General features: G+C 43.9%; 1 protein-coding gene across 2 annotated transcripts in view; it reads right to left on the bottom strand.

The window, feature by feature from the left end:
• Positions 1 to 2,436: 2,436 nt before the first annotated feature.
• Positions 2,437 to 19,888, bottom strand: part of LOC146802356 (uncharacterized) — a 35,515-nt gene continuing 18,063 nt past the window's right edge. Inside the window, exon 4 of one of the 2 annotated variants that reach the window (XM_085621940.1) lies at positions 2,437 to 5,461. In XM_085621940.1, the coding sequence (XP_085478066.1) occupies positions 5,274 to 5,461 (188 nt within the window). In that variant the 3' untranslated portion in view covers positions 2,437 to 5,273. The remainder of the gene's footprint in view (positions 5,462 to 19,888) is intronic. The other variant, XM_085621941.1, reaches the window with a different exon arrangement.

Here is a 19,888-nt window from a genome sequence, read left to right as displayed (position 1 = left end):
GAATACACTGAGCACCAGGGCTAGGACCTGACGTTTGCACACCTCCCAATCAATACTCACCAAGGCCTCAACATAGACATCACCTGCTACTTGGATGTATAGCATGGGTTTTACACTTGAGTGCTCCAACAACATACTTCACAGATTTGGTGTGACCACACAAGGAACATTCCAGACAATTTGCTGACACATATTCAACAATCACAATATTCCTGAAGGTTATCTCCGTGCACATGTTGTTGCAATACATTCAGATCACTTGAGCATGGCCTACTGTCACTACCCAAAGCATATAATCCTCACATGTACCAGATGGAAGGGGCATAACCATGCATCTTCTTATCCTTGTGCATATGCATCTTTGAACACTGAACAGTGGTTTTGGATTTCTTACAACCTGTAAAACTGCCAGCAGGCTGAGATACTTCAACATGCATGGTTAAAAAAGTTGTGCAACAAGGCACATACTCACCCCCTCGTTGCTGCTGTCTGCCTGTTAACTGTCCATCCAAGCCAGGGAAGACCTCAGCTAGGATGCGGAGCATGTGGGGGGTCAGGGTTCAGCGCATGCCCCTCTTGCTTGGAAGTGACATGCCCAGCTGGAATATCGCAATCTTCTTTGTCCAGCCTCTCAGGCCCTGCCACCATTTCTTGCAATGTTGACTGTGCTGATTTGCGACCCCCACAGACTGCATCATCCAGGCGATGGTCCTCCACAGCTTGGCCTTCTGATGGTAGTGGACCTGTGAGAATTACATGGTGACACGCAAGATGCACAGAGACAATTACTCATACACATGGGTCATGAGCAGCTTGCTGACACTGTCTAAAGGTGAGCAAAGTGGCATTCTGTGCACTTTACCAGTGTACAATGATTATTCTCTCCCATGAGAACAGTAACATGATTTTTACACCAATACATACACTTCTACAGCAGTGTACTTGCCCATACCAGTTTTCTACACAGTTAGAAACTTCAGATAAATCAGTTTACATGCTTGTCTACGGGATTCCTAATGCGACTAGTTCATGGTTTAATGCACATGTCAAATAATAATGCTGTGTGCAATCACCTGCTCCTCTGGTTTGCCATAGATCTGCCTGTAAGAGGCAGGAGCGTGTCCAGCAGCATTTGGTTTTCCTCCTGGGTGAAGGTTGGTGCCCTGCACTCTATACGTGCCATAGTAGCTCCCATAGGATGTGGGCAGCAGCAGAGAGATGGGGAGGTACAGGAATAATGCAGTTAGTGCAGGCAAGTGAACTCTCTAGGGAACTGAAAGACTTACATCTAAATCGCAGAGGCGGTCTTCAGTCAATGCGGTCAAAGCGATAGGTCTGCTTCAGCCGCATTTTGCGAATCCGTCCAATATATTCCATTGCTTACAGATGACACGCCTACGGTGCGGTTTAAAATACATCATCAGACCGCAAGTGACTTTGATACATTACCAATGGGAGTTTGCCAAGTCCGTTTCCAGGCGATGTGGACACCCGCGCCTGGAACAACTGATAGCCAATGGCTGTGTCTGATTCGGTTATGATGCGCCTACCGCGTATTTTGAAAAATCAGTTGGCAGGGCAGACACTTTTATAAATGTTGTGAATTGTTAAAAAAACATGGCTGGATGCATCTTTTTCCTGCTGAAAAGGACATCTAAATGAAACGCTCACACTCCCATGATGACCTAACCTTGAGGGGCACATGACACAGTGAATGGAAGGCTAATACCAACTGGAATAAAAAACAATTCCAGTTAGCCTCTTAGTCTCGGTCACAGTCACAATGGGTTTTTGGGCCAATACAAGTACAGTCTGTACCTAATCACTGCTTTACGTGACAATGTGACTCAGTGAGCAATGTGTGTGATGTGAGACTGGAAAGCTGTTTTTTTTCAAGTCCTCAGTAATGCTTTTACCAAGGAATCACTACACAGTGACATTGAGCAGCCACATAAGCTTAGGTTGGATAAGTGAATTACTAGTGTATCTTTGTGTCCCACACTTGAGTGGACAACCGCATCATATGGAACTCCTATATAGTTAATGGTATGTGTATGTAATTGTTCATGTAATGCAGATATGACAACATGACAGTGTCCACTGTGTGACAGTAGTGTGCATAAATTACATTGTGATATGCTCTGAGTATGTGGTGTCCCACATATCAGGTATTACATGATACAATTGCGGGTACATTTGAACCACATGATGGTTCTCACAAACCAAAATGTAGGCTTATTTGCTTGTGAGTTGTTGAGTATGTCATGCTTGCTTGACATGAACAGTGACAGACACTAGTGAAGTTTACAGTACTGCACTGTAATTGCTGTGTCACCATACCTTGGAAACATGTCTAGCAAGTGATTTAATGCTGTGATATGTATCTAAGGACAACCTTATTCTTTGAAATGTGCATTTCCAGTGACATCTATTTTTAGGTGTGGTAATTGTTTTATTTGCTGTTCGTCAAAGTGCATGTTGCTTGGTACATTGTGAAGTAACACCAACTGTGTTACATTCTACACATAGTTATCGCAGACAGCCTCCAGTGTACAGATCCTTTCCACTCCTACCAACATTGGAAGAATGAGACATCATTAAGAAATACCATTTCACAAGGGCTACAATTGAGGAGTTGTGCCAGCAGTTGTCACCTTATTTGTGGCCTGGTCGCACTCATCCTACCGCACTAACCCCCAAGATGAAGATGATGGCAGCATTGCATTTTTTTTCCACGTAAGTTTCCAGTACACAGTGGCAACATCAGGTGGAATGTCCTAGTCCATGTTCAGCAATGTCCTTCAGGATGTGTTGTAGTCATTGATCCGTTACGTGGACCACTACATAAAGTTTCCTAAACCAGGATAGTTGTCTGACATCAGGGGTGATTTCTTTGCCTCATGTGATTGGATCGATTGATGGCACACATGTTGCATTATACCACTACAGGCCAATGAGCAGGTCTATCGCAGCCTCAAGCATTACCACTCCATCGATGTCCAGGTGGTGGGTTTGGCTGAAATATGCCTCTCTCACATCTGTGCCTGTTTCACTTGCCCTGCACATGATGCATATATCCTGCATAACAGCATCATCCCCCATTTGAGGGCTCAACTACAACCTGACCTGGCCTGGCTTGTTGGTAGGTGATGTTGTATGTGTATGTTGTAGTATGTGTTGGTTTTATATCAGATAGTGATGTGTTGTTTTACAACTCAAGTATTTTCTGTGTTCATTGTAGGAGACTCTGCATACCCCAACAAGCCATGGTTACTGACACCACTGCACAACCCAGTCACCCCAACAGAAGTGCGCTTTAATAAGGCCCATGGCCGGACCAGGCGGGTAGTGGAGCAAACCTTTGGCCTCATGAAGTCCAGATTCCGCTGTCTGGATTAAACTGGAAGAGCCGTCCAGTATGCCCCAGGAAAGGTGTGCCAGCTAATTGTGGATTGCTGCATGCTACATAACGTGGCAATACATAAGGGAATACCTCTGACTGTGGACGATGGAGACCAGCAGGTGCCACCGATGGAGGATCCAAGACTGGGCCATGATGACAGTGGTGATGATGATGATGGTGTGGATTTGAGACAACGGCCTATCCACAACTTTTTCACAGGACTGTAAGTATACAATGAGAACGGATGACTGGCTACCATTGTTTGTTGTTGAATTGCTTGTGGACAATGTGTATGCATGCTTCTGAGTGTATGATAATTGTCCTGAGGTTTTTTCTAAGGTAGGTCATTGAAATGGACAGGCTAACATGTACAGTGTTATCGTTTGGCATAGTCAGTGTACAAACTGACATTTTTGTGCTTTAGAGGGCATACTTTGCAGAATTGTGTTACCTCATTCCTGATTTCCTGACTCTGTTCTATGTTTTTTCTTACAAAGGGTGCTTTGCCATGTCGTCTACAGAGGGGACTTGCACATAAGACACATGACAGATACCGACATGGAAATGACCTGATAGTCTGGTGATTTTATTTTTAGTGCCTTTCAGCACTATGTGATGTAATGTGACTTTATGTTCAGGTCCCAGGTTGTATCAGGAGAATAAGCATGTTTTCCACATTGATATGTGCCTTGTCTGATATGACACATCCAAACAGATTTCTGATAAAAGTTTGACCATGAAGAACTGGTTTGCTAACAATGATTTTTGATTGTGCTGGCAAATAGTGATAGTTGTGTAGACAATTGACTTCCTGTGAATATGTACAGTGTACTACGGGTTGTGTGAGAACCTGGATGTGTATATCTATCATGCTGGGCCAAGGGGCATTTACTCGCAAGCCCTTAGTTTACTACTTGGAAGTAATTTGTTACCGATGTTGGTGACACTTTCTTCATTGTGATTTTGCAGGGGATTACAATATGAACATTTGGCAAGTATTTTTGTAAAACGTGTTTTCTTTTTGTACAAGCATGTGATAAAATAAAGCCACACAATGGTGGTGTGCTCACAAAAAAAACAGATTGGGGAGATAGGATTTGACAGTGTTTGTAGATGAATTTCTCCAAGGGCAAGCATTTGAGTCCAAAGTCCAACTTTGTCCTTCCATCTCATGTGGGACAGTCATTTTGGACAGTCAACAAAGTGAACGCTTGGCACACACTGCAGGATATCAGGGGCACATTGTCACTTGCTGGTTGGTGCCTTGCCATCCGACTCTCACAAAGTTTTCCTCAGTCACCCCTTTCCACTTTTGGGTGGGGAACCCACAGCTGCAGGCTCCTGGGGTACTGGGGACTCTCCGCCAGACTCTCCCTCCCAGTGGCTTGTGCAGATTTTGATGCACCAGATACTGTGGGCACACAGGGAGATGTGGTCAAGTGAGTTGCAATCTGGCGGAGGCCGGTACCGCTGTCCCACAGCACCCGAGTCATGTCATCAATTTTTGGAATAAAAGTGTCCAGGTGTTGTTTTTTTTGGCCTGACTGCAGCTGCTCGATGTTACAGAAGATCCCTATTACCTGACCCAATTCTCCCTGGTAACCCTCGTAGACTTTGATCACCCGGGAGAGGTTTGGGTGTTCCTCGGAAGTATCAGCTGCTTGATAGCATGGATCCACACAGCCCCTCCCACCACCCATACCCACCCAAGCAGGAGCAGCTGTTAGTGGCACAGTCAACACTGAGCCTCCTTCCTCATTGACGGGGGTGTTGTTATTGTTCAACTTCAGAGTGCTCTGTGTTGCTGTGCTGTTGGTGGTGTCTCTGGCTGCTGTGTCCATCAGGGTAGAAGTCAGCTGGGTGTTGTCAGCTAAGGCTGCAGTGGTTGCAGTGGCCCTGCTGTAGCTGCTGGTGCTGTGTACCGACCCAAACCTGATGGGCGAGGTTGCTCCTCCTCGCCTGAGAATATGTGAGAGTCTTCCATGCCGAAGAGCTCCGGGTCGGTCAGAGTCTGGGATTGACTGTCCTCATTTGGTCCAGGGGTGTTCCCAGCTCTTCCTGTGGTTACAGAAATGACACAATCATTAATGTGAATGTCCACTACACCTCAAATCATACCCATTACATAGATGACTGAACCTAGAAATAGGTTAATGAGGATAGATTTGCCTCCTTCTTTCATGATGCTGGCCTATGTTTTTGGAGAACAATGCAAATCTGGATTGGTGATCTGCTCCACCTATGAGCATAAATAGGCATGTTGTGTTTAGTTCTTATGACATGTCCAAAGGCATTGACCGGTACCTGACACGTTGTGGATGACACTGGTGGGTTGGTGTGCTCCACATCTGTGGGATAACAGTGACATATGTACTCTTTAGTTCCCAACTTTGGAATTTGTCAGGCCTGTGTACTGGGCTTAGTCCATGTCTCACCAGTCACGTAGGTGTGGCTGCCTACACACTCACAGTCTGTTGCTTTCCCTCGAATTGTGTGGTCATGATGGGAGTGAGGTGCTTATTGTTCTCATCCATGACACTCAAGGGAATGCCTTGTCTGAGCCAAATGTGTGACTGCTTAGCTTTGTGCCTACACAGATCATGTATTTGGTAAATTGTCAGATGAGATCACAAACTCTGCTTTCTGCTATGTTGTGACTCACTAATTTTGTTATATTTCATATTGGTACCCTAATATAGGTCCAGGGAACATCGTACACTTTCCCTACATCAGCTCCCTTTATTTCATACGAACGATCCTTATAAGTACATAACTCCAAATAAGGACAGAATGCCTTATAGGGACATCACGCCTTATAAGGACTGCAACCTTTTATGGACTAAACCTTTCACCTAGTTCCATGCCGAGGGTGAGTTTTTCCCCAATCGATATTGCTAAGACGTCATCCTTAGCACATATGAATAAGTGATGAGTACACTCTCCAGGAGGTATAGTTCACCTCTCCCATCGAAGCACAAGGTTTAATCCCCAACGTCATCCTCATACTGAGCAATGGCAAACACACGTACATAGACTGTATAAATACAGCACCTCTTGCTATCAGAAGGCAGGAGGGACCCGAGACTTCACGGCCGACACACTGACCAGAGACGCTGCAGCTCCGGCATGCCATCGCTCCAGCTGACAGTGGTCTTACAATCCCTTGCGGGGTGTCCAGCTCAAGTCCAGGACGAAGTACCACACGGTTTGACTAAAGCCTAGTGAGATTCTTGGCTCTTAGGCTCTTAGGCTTCGGCTATATAGTACCTACTCACATGCTATGTAAACTTAGGTACATCTAGTCAGGCATCTCAGGAGTACGCACTTCATTTTATAAATGCATTTTCTTATTCGTGAATATGTTCATGACTATTGAAAATTGGTATAACAATAATATTTCTTTTTATTCACTGTACTGCTGGTTCTATATCTCTGCTACTGTGTTACAGTTGTAACAGCGCACATATTCTACATGAGAAGAGCTACTGCACAATAAATTCTTATTGTAAACACGTTCGACTGTTTCTTCTCTGTATCTCTCTGAGAGCAAAAACAAGCAAGCACGAGTGACTAGGTGAAAAGTAATATATTGTTTCCACGAGTTTGAGGTTATTGTGTTCTATGGTTGCCAAAAACGAATCTCTCTGATAGCAGGAGATTCTAGTGGCACTGCGAGCTAGCTAATGCAAACCATCGGCTAATATATGCAGCGGGGGTGTACAGAGTCAGTCTGCCACCAGACCCACAGTATATGTGATCCGTAAACGTCGTAGGTCCTGCATGACAGGATACTATTGGGACTACACTACAATTTCATGAGCTGGGGTTTGAGTTGTGATGGTCTATTTGTGAAACTTAGAGTCCTACTCCCACCCAGCCCAACAGGCCACCAGGAAGAGTGTTCTCGAGACAATGATGGGAAATGTACTTGCAAGATGGCTGTCACTTGTGCTTGGTGTTTTGAGCACAAGGTCAAATTTGATAGTTGTGATAGGGTCAGAAAGTAGTCCCCAGTGTCAGCCATCTTGCTAGTCCATTTCCACTCACTGTCAGCTAAGCATAGTTCCTGTTGGGCTGATTGGACTGGGTGGGAAGGTGTAGGACAGGGGCTGATGCAAGATGTTGTGATTCCAAACACTCTTCCTCCCACCCAGCCCAACAAGCCCACCTGGAACTATGCTTACCTGACAGTGAGGGACATGTGCTACCTAGATGGTTCAAAGTGATGCCTGTTGTCTTAGTTGAGCAGAACTCCAATCATGGATTTGTGCTCCAAAGACTAGTCCCCAGTGTCAGCCACCTCAATAGCCTATTCTCCACTCACTGTCAATTAGCCATAGGCCCTGAGGAAGTGGTTGTGCTTTTTTGGATAAAGAGTGATTGCCTTTACTCCAACTCCCATCAGGCGATCCCTTACACACACTCGTCCCGCCCATCCCAAACAGCATACTTGTGATTCTGTTTCCTGAGAGTAAATGTAAATGTACTAGCAAATTGGCTGACCCTGTTGCATGGTGTTACACATTTCCCCAACTCCCATCAAGGCCTTGTGCAATAAACACCTGTGCCCAGTGTCAGCCATCTTGAAAAGACATTCCCACTCACTGTCAGTAAAGCATAGTTCCAGGTAGGCTTTTGGTGCTGGGTGGGAAGAGATGTATTTGCAATGGCCACATCTCACACCAGACCCTATATTACACACACTCTTCCAACCCTGCCCAAACAGCACTCCTGGAACTATGCTTCCATGAAAGTGCTTGGAAATGTACTGGCAAGATGGCTGACACTGTGGACTGGTGTTTGGAGCACAAGGCTATGATGGGAGTTGTGGTAAACTGAGACACCATTCACCAGTGTCAGACATCTTGCCAGTTCACTTTCCCTCATTGTCAGGACACCAGTCTTCCTGGTGGGCTAGTTGAGCTGGGTGGGAAGGTGTGTGTGGCCCCATGCCGGATTGAATTTGTAGTGCCAGCCAAGACTCCTCCTCCCACCCATCCCAACCAGCTCATCTGGGCCTATGGGTACTTGACAGTGAATTGAAGTGTACTAGCAAGATGGCTGATACGGGTAACTGGTGTTCAGAGCACAAACCTTGACGGAAGTTGGCTTCAAGTTCTACCCCATGCACCAGTGTCAGCCATCTTGCTAGTCTACTTCCCCTCACTGTCAGGTAGGCATATGCCCAGAGGAGGTAGATGGGCTGGGTGAGAGGAGAAGTATATGCACTGGCTACAACTCTCATCCGGACATATCCTACATACACTTTCCCACCCATCCCAACAAGCCCACCTGAAACTCTACTTTCCTGACAGTGATTGGACAGTGAACTGACAAGATGTATGACAGTGGTGGCTGTTGTCTGAATTGACCTCAACTCCCATTATGGCCATGTCGTTTGTACACCAGTCCCCTGTGTCAGCCATCTTGGCAGTACATTTCCACTCACTGTCAGGTAAGCAGAGTTTCAGGAATGCTGTTTGGGCTGGGTGGGAGTAGTGTGTGTAGGACAGGGCCTGATGGGATATGTAATTATTGCAAACACTCCTCCTCCTTCCCAGCCCAATATGCCAACCTAGAACTGCTTACCAGACAGTGCGGGGATGTATACTATCAAGATGTATGATAGTGATGCCTGTTGTCTGAGCTGACCACTGGCAGTACATTTCCACTCACTGTCAGGTAAGCATAGTTCCAGGTGGGCTGTTTGGTCTGGGTGGTATGTGAGACTTGGAATGCAATGGTGACCACCCACCCAATTACAAATTGCCTCACAAATGGCAGAAGCCTGCCGGTCCATGCACCGCAGCTGAGAAGGCGGAAAGGGAGAGCTATAAAGACAGAAATCCCATTAACATCTTCTTCTGAAATGGAGTCCACCCTACACGTGATGCTGCTGCTCTACCTTCTCGATCACATCCAAAACAGACACTGTCATGGACGAAATCACCAATAAGTCACACAAATACATGTTGCCATAGATACCTCTGCAAAACGGTGCCTCGTCGTGGATCAGGCAAGGGAATTGGGGCCCCCAATTATTGCACATTTATATAGTGTCCCTGGCTGAGAAAGTTTCTCAACGATCTATTTAGACAAAGCTTTGAGATGCCCTCCCAGGCCCAAACATTGGTACTGCACAAGCACACCATACACAAATAGACATGTGTCAGCATTTCATTCAAAGTGAGAGTGATGTCTGCTTTCATATGTGTACCACAACACAACCTCCTCTACAACATCACACCATTCAATCTCTGTCACAAATAACACTTGACATTTATCACTTCTCTATCATGGCAATATTTATCTTTACTAGTCGTGCAGATCACCATTTTTCATTTTTTTTTTTTTTCAAATAATAATGATAACTTTTAATAAGGAGGTACTGAAGAACAGCCACATTTTCTAAAAGTTTTGGCATATCTTACAGAATGGTGTGGATCTAAAGGATATAATTGGCCTATAACAACTGATGACATTTCAAAAGGTACCACTTCTGGTTTCCTTTTTTTTTTCTTTTTTTAAATATTTTTTATTAGGCAACATCAATACGATCAATAATATGTAATACAAAAATTAAGACAATACTTCAGTTCTATATAATTCATAGAGAGAAAAATAATAAGTCAGTAACATATTAAGACATTTAGATTTTATAAATTTTATAGATATTTTTTAATAAAAGGAAATTAAACATATACCTTGAATTACGTTAATTTTGATTTTAGAAAATAAAGACAGAACTAAAGCTTTTCTTTCCAGGAAATAATAGGTAGCCAAATTTGAGTACCTTGTTGTCTAGCTTTCAAGCCCTTAGCTGAATAGATTGCCATTTCTTGATTAGAAATCGACAGAAACCGCGTTACCCAAACTTGAAAGTTAGGGGGATCAATATCTTTCCATCTAGTAGCCAATATTAATCTATATACAGCCATACCCAAAAACAAGCATATTTCTTCTTCCTTACTATGCCCAAGAATATTATCATAACCTAAGAGGAGAAGAGTCTGGGACATATGAACTTTATGACCGAATACCTCTTCCCAGAAATCTAACATTTTTAATTTGAGGGAAGACAATTTATTACATTCGACAAACATGTGTATTAAGTGGGCCGAACCTATACCACACCTGGGGCATTTATCATCTATTCGTTTCCCCCATGCGTATAGTTTTGCCGGTGTAAAGTATAGATTGTATATAGTCTTATATAGTTGAGCTTTAAGAGTTGATGTTAAGAAAACTTTACCGGCAAGAGAAAGAACCTTATCAATATCAACATTTGGATTAGTCAATTTAGATGCCCAAAGTGACTCTGTTCTCTCCAAATCATCACATTGTTGTGCCAATAGCAATTCATAGAGTATGCTTATACTAGAATTTTTCATCCCCCTATGTACTCAAAAAAATAAATATTCCTCATTGAAATATTTGAGAGTTTCGCAGACAATATGGCATTCATTTGAATATATTTAAAACGATCAGAGATAGGAATATTAAATTTTATTTGAAGATTCGAGAACCTCATGTTTGGCATAGTGTCAAAAAAGTCTCCAACTGATATCAGTCCAAGGCTCTCCCACCTCTTAGCAATATCATCATTAATTTGCCGAGAGAGAAGAAAGGAGTGCCATAGAGGCATACATTTCTTAATTTTGGGGATGTCCAAATGTTTGGAAATTTTTCTCCATACCCTCCAAGCACTCTCAATAGTCTTAAACTTAACCTTTTTATAGTACGATGGTTCCATCTGTCTCAGCAATAAGCCATTGGCTTTACTCCCTACTGCTAGTTCGTATATTGAAGGGATTCCAATCCGATCTGTGTCATTACATATTGGTTTTATGTTAAAGAGTGGAAACATCCCTTGGAGAAAACTAGCCCAAAAATAAAAAGTTATATTTGGAAGGCCGAGGCCTCCTCTCTCCTGTGGTAGGGATAGTAATTTTGCAGATCTCCTCATTTTACCATATCCCCAAATAAATTTAGAAATTTGTGAGTCTATGGCTGTGATCAACTTCTCCTCAACTAGTATAGGGATTGCACGAAAAAAATCTAATACCTTCGGAAAAATATTAATTTTAACAAAATTGACCCTACCAATAATAGAGGGATTGAGGCTATTGACCCTCAAAAGATCGTTTTTTATAATTTCAAGCATAGGGTCATAATTAAGTTGATTAATGTTTTCAATCTTAGGGGATATAGAAACTCCTAGATAAAAAGCATTTGTTGCTTTTCTGGGGTCATTAAATAAGATATTATTTGTGCAAATAACAACAGTTTTCTCACAATTCAGAGAGTATCCCGACATAACCCCAAAAGACCGGGTTAGGTCTTCAATTTCTTTGGTTGCCTCAGTAGGGTTAGTTGTTACAACCGCTACATCATCCTTATAGGCAAGTATCTTAGTATCATACTTGCCTGTTTTAATTGGTGTTATCTCAATACTTGCCAATAGTTTTAAGATCAACGGATTAATATAAAGGGCAAACAATATTGGGGAACAAGGGCACCCCTGCCTTGTGCCCCTTAGAATGTTGAAAGATCTAGATTCGAGGCCCATCGTCTGAACTTTAGCAGTTGGATCTTGATACATAGCTTGTATAGATCTAACCAAACCAGCCCCTAAATTATTGATATCCATTATTGCCCATAGGTATTTCCAAGAGACTCGGTCGAAGGCCTTCTCGGCGTCAACGAGGATCATAGACATCCGGCCCCCCGTCGCAGCCATAATATCAAATAATGTTATGACCCTACGAATATGATCCGTAGTTCCTTTATGAGGGATAAAACCATGCTGCCACGGGGAGACCAGATGTTCTACAACCCTCCTGAGCCGATTGGCCAAGACCTTAGCATATATTTTGGAGTCTGAATTTATTAGTGAAATTGGGCGATACAAAGTGGGGAGCTCTGGGGGTTTACCCTTCTTGGGGAATATTACTATATTAGTCTCTTTCCAAGATGGAGGTGTATTGCCATTCACCTGTATTCCTATACAGAGATCTAATATATATGGTGTAATGACCGAACCAAGAATTTTATAAAGATCTAGGGGGATCTTATCAGGGCCAGCTGCCTTGCCGGGAGCGAGACCAGATACGGCAGCTTGTACTTCGGCTAACGTAATATCTTTATCTAAATCGTCCTTTGTGGCTGCGTCAACAGTATTAATCAATCCACAATCCGTTAGCCAAAGCAGTAGTAGTTCTTTAATTTCGTCCGACTCAAAAGTCTCTTCGTTAGTATAGAGATTCTCATAATATCCCCTAAAGTCCTCCAATATCTTATCTGGTTGAGTATGAGTCTTAATACATATATGAGTATGAGTCTTACCATTTGCATATATATGGCTAATTTTATTAGATGATTGTTTCTGTCGGGTACGGAGGGCTAGTTGCTTTCCGACCCTTTCTCCATCTTCATATAATTTATTACGACTGGCTTGGTAAGTCTCTGTTGCCTTCTGATTAAGCTCACTATTAATCATAGTTTTCAAAATTAGCAGTTTATTTAATGTGGCTTTACCATCCCCCCCTTTAGTTATATCAGACATCTGTTCATGCTCAATTTCGGCAAGATCTAACAGCTGCCGCTGATTAGCCAGGAATACCTCTTTCCTTTTTTTAGCTATGAAACTGATAGTTTCACCCCTAAGAGCAGCCTTGAAGCAGTCCCACACTATGACCCTCAACGTACTATAACGATTACAATCGAAATACCCTTGTGTCCACGTCTTGATGTAGTCAATGTATTCTTTATTAACAAGAAGTTTTCTGTCAAAAGTCCAACTATAGCGGGGCTTATACAAATTGGACAAATTAATAGAAAGAATAAGCATGTTATGGTCAGAAAGTGTCTTGGGACTTTTTTCGATTTCTGCACCCAAGATCTGTTCACTGACCAGCCACATATAATCGATTCGAACATATTTATTGTGTGGAAATGAAAAATAGGTATAGCCAGGATCAGAATATCGTTTAAAGGCCCAAACATCAATTAAGCCAAGACTTTCTCTAAGTTGGGAAAATGCTCTATAAACTTTGGGTTTCCTTCCTATATAAGTAGACAAATACTGATGATAGGGCATTCCTAAGTGTTTAAAAGAGATATTTAAGTCGCCACAAATATCAATGTCTTGGGCCAGGAAGCCAACTCAAGCTCTAACTCTTCGAATATATGTGGATCGTCGTGATTCGGAGCATAGACTTAGCAGAGTGTTATTCCAGACCCTAGCTCAATAATAACCCATCTACCAGAGGCATCCACTAGCTTACGCTTCGCTTGCCCCAAAAAGCTTCTGGCAAAGATAGCTACGCCACAAGTTTTGAATGTTAGTGACGTATTTGCTAGTAAATTAAATCCAGGCATTTTTAATAAGTCCCTATCTGCCCAAGCAATATGGGTCTCCTGAAAGCAAAGAATATCATAGGCCCCTTGCCTAAGTAATTCATGGATAGATGCTCTCATGGCCCTATCATTAAGCCCTGCCACATTCCAGGAACATATTTTTAACTTCCCCATAACTGTGTCCAGTAAGTTTCCATGTTTATCTCACCACAAATATAAAAAAACATTTTCTTTATTACTTTAAGATGCAGTAAACGTTAGAGGTTGCCATTTTTTCCCTTGTTTTTCCCCCCCCATTCCGGCTTCCACCGACCCTCCCACCCCCCCCTTACTACCACCCCCCGAACCACACCCTCACACCTCCCACACCCTCAGTGAGGCTTTTAGACTCCATGAGAGTCTATTTGATGAGCGTGCATAGTGAGACCCAGCACTGGAGCTAGTATTTAAATGTTTGAAGTAACATAATATCCTCTGAATAAATCGGTAGCTCAGAAAAACATTTTGAGAAAAAGAGCATAAAACCACAAGGATTATTTAAGACCATAATAACCTTGGAATGCTTCAATAAGCGCAACCAGATAACACCATAGTAACACCCTAGTATCAAGGAAATCTAATCAAATAGCGCTACATTAGAAGTTGCTTCATAAGGTATCTAAGTATTCCTTGGCCTTAATCTCGGATGTAAAAATTTTTATGGTCCCCCCATTAATTATTTTGAGACGGGCTGGATTATTCAAATAAGCCAATACTTTCTTCTCTTGAAAAGGTCTAATCAACTGGCGAAGACGCCATCTCCTTTCCACTGTGGCGTGACAAAAATCGGGGCGGACAAAGTAAGAAATAATGCCGCTCCCTCGCTTTGACTCAGGTCTAGCTTTCTCAGATATTGCTTGTCTGAGGAGGAAGTTACCAAAGTAAACTAAGATTGCACGGGGATACGCTCCCGAACGTGCAGGGTGTTTTAGATTTAGAGGCACGCGATGAGAACGTTGTATTTCCAAGTCCCAATTCCAATTCGACAATTCAGGTAAAGAGTCACGAAATATTCTAATAATAAAGGTTCGAGCATCCTCCCCTTCTAGAGTTTCAGGGACTCCTAGAACACGGAGGTTATTTCTGCGGAGGCGGTTTTCAAAATCCTCTAACTTCCATCTTACGTCAGAGAGCTCTGCTTCATGTGACTCCACTAACTCATAGTTTGTTGCGATCTCAGTTTCGTTGGATACTATGCGAGACTCAAGATCAGAAAGTCTATCACCGAAAGAGTTGACAGTTTTGTTCAATCTCCGAACCACGCCTTGCACTTTTCGGAGGGTATTTTGGGCCTTACGACCATCATGTGCAGTCTCTTCCCTATGTGCTGCAATTGCTTGGAGAACAGTCTCCATTACTGTATCGAGAGTGGCTGGTGGACCCGACGAGTGATCTGGGCAATCCGGAGCAGTGGGTTGGTGGAATGGAGATAAAGTATTTGTCGCTTTGTGATCTGTAAATTGATCCGGGATAGATTGGATAGATTGGATGGGTTGCGATGTAGGAGTATAATTCCATGCCAAATCTGTCGAACAGTGTTGGCCCTTTCTTTTTTTAACTACTGTTTTTTGAGCTCTTGAGCCAGAATCAACTTCATTGTCGCTACCCGTTGATAGAGAGCATGTCTCATCAGACCATTCTAACTCGACAGAAAATGAATAGAAATCGCTTGGGTCTTTATCTATATCTGTATCAAGGGCTCTCCTGTTGTTTGTATCAGTGCTACATCCAGCACTTTCAATGATTAATTGTTCTTGGGTAACGTTAGAGTGACCCACCTCCTCCAAGCTAGGCATAGTTAGCGTCTTATTTTAAAATAAATTACTTATAACAGCCAAATCGACCACAGTCTCCTTGTTAGAAACTTCAGGTGCCATTGTAGGAATTAGCGCGGTCTCAGCGACCTTGTCTATGATTTTAGCTGGACTCAGGTAAGGTAGTTTACTTATATTGATATTTGTATTTGTGACAGTTTGTGAATAAGGTAGGATAGATACGTTAAGAGTGTCTTGAGGAAAGTCCTTGGTGTTGCCTGTATCTGGCAAGTTCCCTTCAGACTCTTCAGCCACACCAGCCACATCTCCAGAAAAAATATCAGGACTTACTTCAATAACTAGCTCTCTAGAGTTTTGCAGGGTTTCACTGCTTCTTAGGCGAGTCTCTGGCGTTGCGTCTGTATTTGCTGGCTTACTCTGCTTCGCCTGACCTGGAAGTGCCCCACCAGGTGTTCGACGAAGGAGGTCAGCGACTGTGGGACCGGCAGCACTTCCTTTCGCTTTCACCAATGATGCAGACCCCTGCCTTGGAGTCCTGGAGCCCGAATTCGATTCTTGGACAGTTCGCTTGCCGATCGCGACATCTTCGCGCTGCGCCAACCTCGCTGCTGCTGCTGCCGCCCTCGCCTTAGTCGCGGCAGAGGAGCCTGCATTCTTGGGAGGCATTATAATTTCCTCATCGGCATCAGCATTATCGTTGTCACTGAAGGCAGATTGGAGATCGGATCCCCTGTGCGACAATCTGGTCGATTTCCGTGATAACAGCTGCTCGTGGCAAAGGAAATGAATGACCGAAAGACCAATAAATGTGCTGAGAGTCTTGAGGTAAGATCCTGTACCTGCGCTCAGTATCTTTTCATTTGTCAGCACCATCGGGAGACATAAAGATAGCGGCCTCTTATAATCTGTTTGACTGTTTGACTGATAACTTCCTCTATATGTTCTGTTGCTCCTTTGCTCTTACTATTAAAATTCAGATTCAAAGTCCATAGTTCCCCTCCAGCGCTGGGCCGTTTGCACCACGATCTTAGTCGACCGCCATCTTGCCTCCCAGCTCACCATTTTTCAAGTCTTGTAAAAGTCACATTGAACTGACTCCAACTGAAAATAATTTTTGGGATTCCATCTCCGACTAAGTTGCTTCAGTGAGTATTACAAGATCACAATGCACACATCCCTGCTTGAGTTCAAAGTAACATCAGTATGGATGTGTTTTCAAACTTAAACATACCTTCTCTGCAGCAACTCTGTAGTCCACTCGCACACATATCCCACATCAAAAGGCAATGTCACTCTATGGGATAATATGGAAGCATTGGGGGAAACATTCTAAGGTCACAATAGAAAAACTCTGCAGGAAACCTAGGCCTGTATCAGGGAGAACCCACAAAAGCTGGAGCACTGGTGCACACTACGTTTTGCACATGTCGAACTAACACCATGTGCACTGGGCCTGGGAACTGAAGTATATCAGGGACAACCAATAGCTTGTGATGGACAATGGAGAGGTACAACTTATGAAAGGAAACACAGCACTTACAGCATGTGGCACACATTTCGTTGGAGTAGCTCTACGGTACACACTGCAAAATAAACACATGTCCATGCATAACTAAACAAAGAGAGGACCAGTTGACACCCTCCATGTGTGGATACACAAATATCCAATAAAAACACATCAAACACATACCCAAAATACATCATAGAAAGAAGGGCAAGCACAATTATGATGGCATTGGCCAGACCAAGATGTAATACTTAACACATAGGGGCCGATTCCGATCCTGGAAAAACGCTGTACAAATCGTGGTATGGAGCGTTTTCCCCATACAACTCGTACTTGTAATGATTCCCCTACAACCTAGGAAGTACGATCCCTACAAATAGACGCTCTCCATACAAATTGTAAAAAAGACCATACAACTCGCATATACAAGCGATTCCGATTCGGATTGCCCTGTACGCAACGTTCACATGTATTCCCGGCAGCAGTTTACAACCCGTCAAGTATGATTCGTACAAACGGCATTCCGTACGGCTCTTTTTTTACAGGAGCCAAAAAGTGCTGGGAAAACATTGTACGCCCCGAAAACAGTACGAGACGGACCCCCCATGTACACGTCGTACACCCCATGAATACAGGGGTACGGTGCGTATGTACGGTGTGTACCGATGACACGGAAAGTGGAGCACGGTGCGTATATACGTGCTGAAGGGGTACTGGTCGTGTACGCACCGTACAAGCACCGTACCCCAAAATCGCTTGTGTACGCACCGTACCCCAAAAGTGCGTATGTACGGTGCAGACCCCAAAATCGCGTATGTACGGTGCGTACATGCGTGATGTTGGGGTACGCTCCATACACATGCCTCGCATGTGGGGGGACCCCTGTACGCCTCATACCCCTATACGACCCATACCCCGGTACGAGTCGTACCCCCAGAACGAGTCATACCAGGGTACGAGGCGTATAGGGGTTCGCTTCGTAGCCCGGTACGAGTCGTTCCCCGTATACAGGCCATTTTCCATACAAATCGCATGCTGACAACCCGGTACGAATCGTACTTGACGGGTTGTACAACCTTTTGACAAATAGTATGGTCTTTTTTACGAGTCCGTGTCGTACAGCTTTTCCCGATCCGATTTGTAAGGATCGGGCCGATCTGTATGTATTTTTCCCGTACGAATCGTACTACATGGGTTGGAAGGGACTTGTACGATATGTATGGAAAAAAATACGGATCCGATTTGTATGTAAAATAAAAGTCCAGGATCAGAATCGGCCCCATAATGTGTCATTCAATGCTATGTCTGCCCCATCTGGCTGTTAACCCACACAGACAAATATCCAACATTTACCCTTGTCCTTTCTGACTCCAGGACTGATTCCAAGGGCACATCTCACTGACCACTTCAACTCAATCACCAATCAGGACTCAAACAAGCACAATTGTAGTCACACACCACTAGCTATACAATAACATCATGTACATAGGAAAGAAATGGCAGGACTAATGTCTATCAAACTGTGAAAGTTTTTAATGAATGGATCAAAACCAATCCAAAAAAGAAACAAAGGCCAATGGGCAGTCAATATGTAAAGAAATGTGCCACAGCACAATGCTGTGCCAAAACACTTGCCCAATCTGACACTGCCAGAGAACCTCGTCTCAAAGGGGCATCTATTGGGAATCCCAAGCACCTCCATTAAGTAAATTGGAAGGGCTAAGGTCGGTATCATGAGGGTTTGGATCGACAATGGGAGGGGGGTAGTAGCTGTGGCAGAGGAAAGGACAAGGAAAAACTGAGGGATTTCCATGGGAGCCTGGGGTGGTGGGATAACAAGGGATGGCCTTTGGGAGGTAGAGGGAGTGTATGTCTCTATCATGTCTGTTGGCGCAGGATCTGTGGGTATGTGTGTGGTGGTGCTCCTGAGGGTGGTGAGGATCTGTTCGGTGACTGCATGTTTTTTTTTTGCTGCGTTGTGTGGGTGGTGTGAGGCATGTGGATGTTGGTGTGGGTGCATGTTTTCATTTGTGTGTGCTGGGGACAGGTGTGACAAAGGATTTGGGATGGGGAAGAGGCAAGAGTGAGGTGGAAGACTGGGCTGCATGGGAGGCCACCATCAGCTTGCAGCTGATCTGTGCATGTTCTCAATGCACTGCAGGAACCGAGCTGCTGCTCGTTTTTAATACTGCCTCGTTTGTGTCATTTATTTTAAGCTCTTCATTTATTATACCCTGCTTTTAACTAGCGCTTATTGCACCTGGCCCTTACTTGCATTTAAATTGGGACACTCACCGCTGTTTGGCGGGTCCGCTTCCCGGCGCAGGTCCGTTTTTAGCGCCATCTTGGATAGGGATGGTTCAACACTAACGCTGATTGGCTGGTATCGCGCTCTAGTCGCCAGGAGGACGCTAGGCGGATACTTAAGAGAGGTAAATCTCCTGCTCTCTCTCTATAGCTTGCAGCTGATCTGTGCATGTTCTCAATGCACTGCAGGAACCGAGCTGCTGCTCGTTTTTAATACTGTCTCGTTGGTGTCATTTATTTTAAGCTCTTCATTTATTATACCCTGCTTTTAACTAGCGCTTATTGCACCTGGCCCTTACTTGCATTTAAATTGGGACACTCACCGCTGTTTGGCGGGTCCGCTTCCCGGCGCAGGTCCGTTTTTAGCGCCATCTTGGATAGGGATGGTTCAACACTAACGCTGATTGGCTGGTATCGCGCTCTAGTCGCCAGGAGGACGCTAGGCGGATACTTAAGAGAGGTAAATCTCCTGCTCTCTCTCTATAGCTTGCAGCTGAT

This window comes from Triturus cristatus, chromosome 8, assembly GCF_964204655.1.
Source record: "Triturus cristatus chromosome 8, aTriCri1.1, whole genome shotgun sequence".
NCBI lineage: Eukaryota > Metazoa > Chordata > Amphibia > Caudata > Salamandridae > Triturus > Triturus cristatus.
Note: the sequence above shows the minus strand (reverse complement) of the source record. Positions and strands in the feature narration are given on the sequence as shown.